Source organism: Penaeus monodon, unplaced genomic scaffold, assembly GCF_015228065.2.
Source record: "Penaeus monodon isolate SGIC_2016 unplaced genomic scaffold, NSTDA_Pmon_1 PmonScaffold_744, whole genome shotgun sequence".
NCBI lineage: Eukaryota > Metazoa > Arthropoda > Malacostraca > Decapoda > Penaeidae > Penaeus > Penaeus monodon.
In genome coordinates, this window is record NW_023662594.1 from 33601 (window position 1) to 44378 (window position 10778).

Consider the following 10778-nt stretch of genomic DNA (forward strand, 5'->3'; position numbering starts at 1 on the left):
ATTATTTATATCATTATTTTAATTAATATCGTTATTATAACGACTATTAATATTATTATTATACTTACTGTTATTATTATTACAGTTATAATATTTTTTTTGGCAATAATACTAATAATAAATGTAATAATAATAATAATAATAATAATACTAATAATAATAATAATAATAATAATAATAATAGTAATAATAGTAATAATAATAATAATAATAATAGTAATAATAATAATAATAATAATAATAATAATAATAACAATATTAATAATCTTCAAATGTTATCAAAATTCTCTTTATTCTGACTTTTATCATCATTATTGTCATGATTAATACGATTCTGGTAATTATTATCATTATTACCCTAATAATTGCCAAATCATCAAAGAAATTTGAAAACACGTCATTTTGGAGTATACTCTCAAAAGGGTTTTAAATTTTGCTAGATTTTGCCCCTTTTTCGACTTTTGGGATTTTTTTTCTTTTACCTTTTTTTTAACTATAAACAATTCCTGTTGTTATCATCATTATTATCATGATTATCATTATTATTATCGTTATCATCCTCATTATCATCATTATCATCATCATTATCATCATTACTGTAATTATTGCAGTTATAATATATATTTTTGCAACTATACTAATAACAACAACAATAATGATAGTAAAACAATAATAACAATAATAAAGGTATTATCATAATTATTTACATCATTATTTAATTATATCGTTATTATAACGACTATTAAAATTATTATTATACTTCCTATTATTATTATTACAGTTATAATATATTTTTTGGCAATATACAATAATAATGTATAAAAATAATAATAATAATAAAATAATAATAATAATAATAATAATAATATAATAATAATAATAATAATAATATAATATAAAATTTAAAAATCTTCAAATGTTTTTCAAAATTCTCTTCATTCTGACTTTTATCATATTATTGTCATGATTAAAACGATTCTGGTAATTATTATCATTATTACCCTAATAATTGCCAAAAATCATCAAAGAAATCGAAAAAACGTCATTTTGGAGTAACTCTCAAAGGTTTTTATTTCGCTAGATTTTGCCGCTTTTTCGACTTTTGGGAATTTTTTTCTTTACCTTTTTTTTTATATATGGACACAATTCCTGTTGTTATCATCATTATTATCATGATTATCATTATTATTATCGTTATCATCCTCATTATCATCATTATCATCATCACTATCATCATTATTGCAATTATTATCATTATTATTGCAATTATTTCAGTTATAATTTATAATTTGCAACTATACTAACACAATAACAATAATGAAAAGTAATAACAACAATAATAACAGTAATAACGATTTGTAATAATTATTTATATAATTATTTTAATTTTATCGTTTTTACTGTAATTATTACTGTTTTAATAAATTTTTTTTTGCAAATTTTAAATACTAGTAAAAATGATAATAATGATAATAATAACAATAATAATATTAATAATTAATAATAATATAACAGTAATAATAATAATAACAATAATAATAATAATAATAATAATAAAAAATAATAAAAATAAAATTATAATAATAATAATATTAATAATCTTCAAATGTTATGAAAATTCTCTTTATTCTGACTTTTATAATCATTATTGTCATGATTAATACGATTCTGGTAATTATTATCATTTATAAACCCATAATTGCCAAAAAACATCAAAAAAATCGAAAACACATCATTTTGGAGTAAACTCTCAAAAGGTTATATTTCGCTAGATTTTGCCGCTTTTTCGACTTTTGGGGTTTTTTTTTCTTTTACCCTTTTTTTTTTAATTATATATGGACACAATTCTGTTGTTATCATCATTATTTTCGTTATCATCTTCATTATTATTACAATTATTATCATCATTATTGCAATTATTATAATCATTATTGCCAATTATTATCTTATATTGCAATTATTGCAGTTATAATATATATTTTTTGCAATTATACTACTAATAACAACGATAATAAGAATAGTAATACAATAATAATAACAATAATAACGATGTTATAATAATTATTTTATCATTATTTTAATTAATATCGTTTATTACTGTAATTATTACTATTATAATAATTATTTTTGCAATTATACTACTATTAAAAATAATAATAATGATAATAATAAAAATAATAATATTAATAGCGATATTATAAAAAAAATTAATAATATTATTATACAAATTTTATTATTATTATTACAGTTATAATAATTTTTTAGCATAATACTAGTAAAAAAAGAAATAATAAATAATAATAATAAATAATAATAATAATAGTAATAATGATAATAAAATAATAATAATAATAATAATAATAATAATAATAATAGTAATAGTGATAAAATAACAATAATGATAATATAATAATAATAATAATAATAATAAAATTGCATTGCAGAAATGTCAGTCATATTGATGTCATATTAATGTCATATGACATCAGCAATGATTGCCTAAAGAACTACTCCCCTGGGGGGGGATTACTGCTCAACCGCCCTGTTTAAAGACTTGGTAGGCTGCATGATGTCCACAGGGCGCAAAGTGGTTCGTCAAACACCGTGCCCGGGGGGACCTGGACATGGTGGTTAGCGAGGGATATCCAACTTCTTGGCAGTGGGGCTAAAATGCATCCTGCCTCTAAAGTAGAGTAGGAAGTGGGCGATAAAGCGTCGCCCGTCACACGGATCAAAAAGGGCGCATCCCCCGGGCAGAACTGAGTCTACCTCTTCCATTAGGTAAAATCCGCCAGGTCACTAGGACGGGATGCTCCCACCCCGGGGCCCCACGGTTCAACCTTTTTGTACTAACAATCAAAAGAAAATAAGACTTAAATGGACAAGAAGAGTATGATGAGGTAATGTACTGCTTTGCTATGCACTCGGGAAACCTGCTTTCAAAAGTTATTGCATGTTTTTTTGTTGGTGTTCCCTTGCCTCAAACTTCAAGCACCCTAGGTCGCTGGTAGTGACCCGGTGTTTGATTTTAATTAGCAGATCTAAATTTTCCCCGAGACCATGAGTACCGGGTTGGCGCCGGTGGGGCTAGTCTGTCTCATGGGTAGGGGGACTCTTAAGCCTTTGGGTGGCAACCTCCCTAGTGATGGGGGCACGATAAAACTACTGGTTGGTGGAAACCTTAAACACACACCTCCCTTACGAGAGAATGTCAATATTGAAATGAACACCAACGACGTCAACGATACTGGATCTTTGAGTGAAGGTCTCGCGTCCGGCAGGTGTCCTGTGGATCAGCAGCGCAGGGCCCCGGGCGTCATCCCGTTACTGCTGGGGAACGACAGAAAAATTTTGGATGGTCGAAGGGGACAACAAACGGTTGTTTGAATGTTACATTAGAAGTGAACCAGACTTGATTTGTGGATAGCTCGAAACACCAAAGCAGAGCTAAATGAAGTTAGTGAACAGAGACTGGCTTATCAAGTATGACAGATTAAGATCAAGAAGTGGCTAGAGAATGGGAACAAGAGGAAATAACTCTAAGAGTAAGAAATGAACATCAGGAGACTGACCATAATTCTACAGATGCATCAAATAGAAACAGAACACTTGAGACCCAGAAGACAGCAGGGCCAAAACAATACTCCAGCTGAAGAGGATCCTATTGTACCCCCTGATCTAGAGCTTACAAGAAGAGATCAGCCCAGAGCTAAGTGCTCTTCGTGACAGGATCCTAGAAGTGATGCCTCTAGAAGAGAGAACAGGATTACCATCATTGAGACTGTGTGATAGAGCAAAACTGAGAACAGAGGTTGGAAATGTCAATGAAGCCACCAAGAGGATTGAAACTCACAACATTACAGAACTGAATTCTTTAATGTACGCAGTGGCATATGTTACCACCAGAAAGAATGGGAATATTAAAGAAGAGGAAAGAAAGGAGGACCGAAGAACCATTCTGGAAGAGGAGGATTAAACAGAGTATTGAAACATGGAGAAAGGATCTCAGCAAGATCGAAGCAATCCGAAGAGGGAACATGAGATTGAAACAAAGAGAAAGAGAACGATTGAATAGAAAATACCACCTTGAGAAGAATGGCACTTTGTACGTTTCAGACATGTTGAAGCAGAAGATTAAGGCTGGTGCAATTAAGATCAAGAGATATGATGAGAGATGCCAACAGTTCAAACAAAATCAATAGTTTCAGACTAACCAGAAACTTTTCTATGAGACTCTGGATGGAAAGAATAGAGGAGGGAAAGAACAACTTGACCCAATTGAAGCAACTACTTTCTGGAGAAAGATATGGTCAGAAGAGGTCATTCACAATGAGCAGGCTTCTTGGCTAGAGCAAGTTGAGCAGGAGTTCAGCGCAATAGAGGTGCAAGAAGATATCAACATCACCATGGAGGATATTAGAACGGGAGTGAGTAAGATGGCAAATTGGAAGGCAGCTGGCCCTGACTTAGTCCAGGGCTACTGGTTTAAGAAGCTACCAGGATTACACCCTAGATTGCAACTACACCTGCAAGACTGTGTGCGCCAAGGAAATGTACCAGAGTGGATGGTCAAAGGAAGGACAGTGCTCATTCAGAAAGACCCAACGAAGGGCACCCAAGCTAACAACTACCGTCCTATCGCCTGCCTACCCATAATGTGGAAGATACTGACTGGAATCATGGGTGAGAAACTGTACCAGCACCTGGAGGGGAATGGACTACTAGCAGATGAGCAGAAAGGTTGCAGGAAAGGATTGCGAGGAACGAAAGATCAGTTGCTTGTAGACAAGGCAATTCTAAAGAACTGCTGGAGAAGGTTGACGAACTTGTCAATGGCTTGGATAGACTACAAGAAAGCATATGACATGGCGCCACATTCATGGATACTTAAATGCCTGGAGATGGTTGGTGTAGCCAAGAACATGATTACGGTAATCAGCAATAGCATGGTGAACTGGAAGACAGTATTAACATTTGAAGGAACAAATCTTGGACAAGTGGACATCAGAAGAGGAATTTTTCAAGGAGACTTCCTATCGCCATTGCTGTTTGTTCTAATTATGCTGCCACTAACGCTAGTGCTACGAAAGATGAGAGCTGGATACGATTTGCAAAGGAAATGAAGCCTGTCAACCATCTACTGTTCATGGACGATCTGAAATTGTATGGAGCCAACAAAGACCAACTGGACTCACTCGTACAAGCAGTAAGGATTTTCTCATAAGATATCAGGATGTCGTTTGGGCTAGACAAGTGTGCGGTCCTAGAAATGAAAAGAGAGACAGTCGGCAGCAGTGGAGTAGACTTACCAGACGATCAGCATATCAGAGAAGTTGAAGAGGAAGGTTATAAATATCTTGGCATCCTGCAGTTGGATAAGACTCTTAATACCAAGATGAAAGGCAAGATAACATCAGAGTATGTGAGAAGAGTAAAGAAGCTATGCAGATCCAAACTGAATGGAGGAAATATGATCAGTGGCATCAACGCATGGGCCGTGAGTGTACTACGTTACAGTGCAGGTATTGTGGATTAGACAGTGGAAGAGCTGGTCAGCATGGATAGAAGAACTAGGAAAATTGTGGCAATGAATTGGTTGTATGCACACCAGAGAAGTAATGGTGCGAGACTGTACCTGCCAAGGAAGGAAGGAGGAAGAGGGTTGATAAGCATTGAGGAGTGTGTAAACAAGGAGAGTAAGTCCTTGCATGGCTATCTCAGAGAGACCACAGAGTGGATGCTTCAAGCTGCTTTAAAGGAGAAGGTGTTAGATGAAGAAGAGAACCTCGAGGATTACCAGAAGAGGAGACAGGAGGAGAAAATCAGGAACTGGAAGGAGAAAGACCTGCATGGAGAGTTTGTGCGACAAACAGCAGATGTAGCTGGAGAAGATTCCTGGAGATGGCTTAGGAATGTTGTTTTTTTGAAAAAGGAGACAGTAGGTCTGATCTTAGCTGCTCAAGAACAAGCTTTAAAGAACAAACTCGATCAAGCACAGCATAGATAAGACTTCAGTAACACCTCTGTGTAGAGTGTGTGGAGACTCTCCTGAAACTGTAAGACATATTATCAGTGGATGCAGGAAGCTTGCCCAGGGAGAGTACAGAAAACGCCATGACAAGGTGGCCCTGCGGGTGCACTGGGAGATTTGCAGAAAGTAGGGGATAGAATGTACCGACAAGTGGTATGACCATCAGCCATTGGCAGTCGCAGAGAACAGAGATGTTCGAATTACCTAGGACATGACTGTTTACACAGATAAGAAGCTGAATCATAATCGACCGGATATTACTCTACTAAGGAAAGACACACAGGAGTGGACAATAATTGACATAGCTGTACCAGCGGACCAGAACATCATCAATACTGAGGAAGAGAAAGTGGCTAAATATCAAGAACTAGCATTCGAAATTAAGAAAATCCATAGAGCATCGAAAGTGACAGTGATACCAGTCGTGATCGGTGCACTCGGAACAATCTCAAAGAATGCAAAAACCTGGCATGGGAAGTTAGACATACCTGACATCGTTGGAAGTGCCCAGTTGTCGGCCATCCTTGGAACAGCTCACATATTGCGGAAAGTTCTATGTTTCTAAGCTGCGGGAAGTAGCTGAGACAAGACAAAGAGGACCCAGAAGAACATCAAAGGACTGGAGAGAATGATACAATAATAATAATAAAAATAATAATAATCTTCAAATGCTATCAAAATTATCTTTATTCTGACTTTTATCATCATTATTGTCATGATTAATACGATTCTGGTAATTATTATCATTATTACCCTAATAATTTCCAAAATCATCAAAGAAATCGAAAAATAACGTCATTTTGGAGTATACTCTCAAAAGGCTATATTTCGCTAGATTTTGATGCTTTTTCGACTTTGGGATTTTTTTTCTTTTACCTTTTTTATTATATATGGACACAATTCCTGTTGTTATCATCATTATTATCATGATTATCATCATTATTATCGTTATCATCATCATTATCACCAGAAATTGTGTCCATATATAATAAAAAGGTAAAAGAAAAAAAATCCCAGAAGTCGAAAAAGCGGCAAAATCTAGCGAAATACAGCCTTTTCAGAGTATACTCCAAAATGAAGTTTTTTCGATTACTTTGATGATTTTGGTAATTATTAGGTTAATAATGATAATAATTACCAGAATCGTATTAATCATGACTATAATGATGATAAAAGTCAGAATAAAGAGAATTTTGATAACATTTGAAGATTATTAATATTATTATTATTATTATTATTATTATTATTATTATTATTATTATTATTATTATTATTTTATATATAATATTAATAATAATAATAATAATAATAATAATAATTTATTATTATTATTATTATTATTATTATTATTATTATTATTATTATCATTATTACTATTACTATTATTATTATTATTATTATTATTGTTTGTTGTTGTTGTTGTTGTTGTTATTATTATTATTACTATTAGTATTATTGCAAAAATATATATTATAACTGTAATAATAACAATAATGATGATAATAATGATAATAATAATTATCATTATTATTATTATTATTATTGTCATCATTATTAATATTGTTATTATTATCATCATTATTATTTTTATTAGTAGTATGATTGCAAAAAAAACTGTAATAATTAAAATAATAACGATAATAATTAAAATAATGATATAAATAATTACTATAAAATCGTTATTATTGTTAGTATTATTGTTAGTATTATTATTGCTGCTGTTATTATTATCATAATAGCAAAAATATATATTATAACTGCATAATTGCAATAATAATGATAATAATGATAAAAATGATGATTAGATTTTTGTTATTGTTATTATTTTTATTATTTCTAATGTTTTATTACTTCTATTATTAGTATAGTCATCAAAAATATATATGGCGGCAATAATTACAATAATAATGATAATAACGATGATGATAATGATAATTATTGCAATAATGATGATAATTATTGCAATAATGATGATGGTAATGATGATAATGATGATAATAATGATGATAATAACAGTAATGAAATAAAATGACGTTTTTTTCCATTTCAATGATGAGTTTGGTAACTATTAGGGTAATATGATAATAATTATCATAATTGTATTAATCATGACAATCATGGTGATAAAAATGAAATAATGAGAATTTTGATAGAAATTTATCATCATTATTATTATTATTATTATTATTATTATTATTATTATTATTATTATTATTATTGCTGTTGTTATTATTGTTATTATTGTTATTGTTATTATTATTATTATTATTATGATGATGATGATGATGATGATGATGATGATGATGATGATGATGATTAATTAGGATTTTTATCATTAATCTCTTACTTTTACAACTTTGAATATTTTCGTTTTTATTTTTACGCCCTGCCACGTCACCACTTAAATTATTTATCCTATCAAGCATTGAAGGCTCAGTGAGGACACTGGTGATATTCTTTGTATTTTTTACTAATTTTACCCTTTTTTAGTTTGTTTTACTAATTGTTTTTCTGAGTTTTACTTGCGGTGGTTTTACTTTTTTCATCTGTTTCTAATGTATCTTTTATTAGTTTTTTTTCGGCTGTTTACCTTATCTTTTTAAGGTATTTATTGTTAATGAACTTTTCTTTATCTAATGAAATGCTCTTAATTGCCTGTATGACTACTGTTTAAATAACTGTTGCCACAGTGACGTGGCCCAGCAGTATAAACACCCCTGTAAAATAAACCCATAAGGGAGTTGTCTCTGGATTCGGTGTTTGAGTGTACCCCCCCTGGATTACCCTATACTGTGGCGTCGCTGGAGCAGCAAGGACAAGGTTGTGTTTGAGCCATCTTTTACATGCCAGTTAGGATATTGCTGGACGTGGGCATTTAAGTTAACCCAAGGTTTACGAAGTTTTACATGGCCCTTTTAAATTCCGCTAAAACAGCTCTCTCATTGAAATGTATGGAAACGCATGGCGTTTAGACTGGGTCGTATACAGCACATATTGAATTAAGCTGGTTGATTCGTAATGTAAACCGATTTGCTATGGCCTTTTTACATTGTGAAGTCATATTGTGCTGGTTGAGCCACCAAATTTTTATTTTTCCAGCCTAAACATTTTTTTTTTTTTTTTTCAGAGATTATGGACTCACCCCCACACACCACAACCTTTGGTACCATTACCCCCGGGACACCTTCCACCCCTGTCACCCCAAGGACCCCAACGCTTGCTGCAAGGCTTTGTTCACCTGTGAAAGAAAATTAGAATGCAGAACTTTAGATATTAAGTACTCAGCCATTCTAGTTGTTAAAAGGAAGACAAAAAAAAAATTAAAGATGTGGCAAAGGAATTTTGATGTGCCCCCCCAATACCCTATCTGGTTGGTTAAAAACAAGGACAAAATCAAGGCCGACTTTGAGGGGGTCAGTGCAGAAAAAACAGGAGGGGGTTAAGCATGCACCCTTAAATGAGCAGCTTCACAGGTGGTTCTTTGACAAAAGGGCTTAAAATCTACCACTCTACAACAAAAGGCACATTGTATAGCTGATAGGATAGGGATCACAGACATGTCATTCAGTGCAGGGTGGCTTACATCTTGGAAAGCCAGATATAACATCTAATCCAAAGTCATCAGTGGGAAAGCAGCAGCAGTGGACCAGGGGTGGTTGACAATTGGCAGACAACAACATTGCCTGAAAATTTGAAGCAGATCTACAATTGTGATGAAGTGCCCTCTTCTACAAGCTGCTGCCGAACAAGTCCTTGGTCCTGAAAGGGGACACCTGTCATGGGGGTAAGAGACCCAAGGGTAGGCTCACATCATGGCCTGCGCCAATATAGATGGTTCAGATAAGATGGAGCTTCTGGTGGTGGGTAGGGTGTGGACACCCAGATGCTTCAAAATGTGAAAAACATCCCACTGGATTACCATGCCAACAACAAGGCCTGGATGACCTCCAACCTCTTCACTCAGTGGTCCAAGAAATTGGATAGGAGGGAGGACAAGAAGGTGGCCCTCGTCCTAGACAACTGCCCAGCCCACCTAGGTCAAGTTCCAGGCCTCACCAACATCACCCTGTTCTTTCTTCCACCAAACACCACTAGCAAAACCCAACCACTTGACCTTGGCATCATCCAAAATCTAAATATGCACTTCAGAAACGGAGTTGTTGCTGAGAGAGATCAAGGTAATGGACTCTGCTGACACCACTACCTCACTCCCAAACATCAATGTACAGTTAAGACCATTGTAAACTGCTTCAAAAAAACAAAGTTTGTGCCCCAGGATGACCCCAAGGATGACATTCCCCTATCTCAGCTGGCAATGTATGAGGATGGCATTCCACTTGCCAGCTTATTCCAGCAAGCCAGCCAGTACATGGAAGTAGAAAAGCACACTGGATGACTACCTCAGTGCTGACCAGGACCTGATAGCAGTGACTAAGGAAACTGAGGACGACATCTTTAAAGATGTGATGTCCAAGCACATTGGACCCGGGACATCCAGGACGGAGAGGAAGAGGGCATCACCCCCAACCCAGCCACCAAGTTGTGAAACCATCTTATCACATCTTAAGGACATCCAGCTGTTCCTGGAAACCCATCCAGACATGTCTGACGAGTTCCAACACATCCAGAGAATAGCCAGAAGAACAAGAGTCAAGTCCATGAACAATAAGAAACAGAAAACAACAGCTGACTTTTCCTCACAAAAGTGACATTATTACCGCAATATTGCCGCAATTATGTTTTGCAG

At 33.8% G+C, this 10778-nt stretch overlaps 2 protein-coding genes across 2 annotated transcripts; both read left to right on the forward strand.

Annotated features, from left to right (window-relative positions):
* The first annotated feature begins 6242 nt into the window (after window positions 1–6242).
* LOC119571679 lies at window positions 6243–6596 on the forward strand. The gene has a single exon (XM_037918871.1). The coding sequence runs from the start codon at window positions 6243–6245 to the stop codon at window positions 6594–6596; it is 354 nt and encodes a 117-aa protein (XP_037774799.1).
* A 3318-nt stretch (window positions 6597–9914) lies between these two features.
* LOC119571680 (tigger transposable element-derived protein 6-like) lies at window positions 9915–10427 on the forward strand. The gene is made up of 2 exons (XM_037918872.1): window positions 9915–10209; window positions 10261–10427. Exons 1-2 carry the CDS (start codon window positions 9915–9917, stop codon window positions 10425–10427), a joined length of 462 nt encoding a protein of 153 aa, XP_037774800.1.
* The last annotated feature ends 351 nt before the right edge of the window (window positions 10428–10778 follow it).

Coding starts and splice junctions, on each gene's coding strand:
- LOC119571679 (XM_037918871.1), top strand. CDS start 6,243: ATGACTGTTTACACAGATAAGAAGCTGAATCATAATCGACCGGATATT.
- LOC119571680 (XM_037918872.1), top strand. CDS start 9,915: ATGCTTCAAAATGTGAAAAACATCCCACTGGATTACCATGCCAACAAC. Junction 10,210..10,260: donor TGTTGCTGAGAGAGATCAAG/GTAATGGACTCT, acceptor ATCAATGTACAG/TTAAGACCATTGTAAACTGC.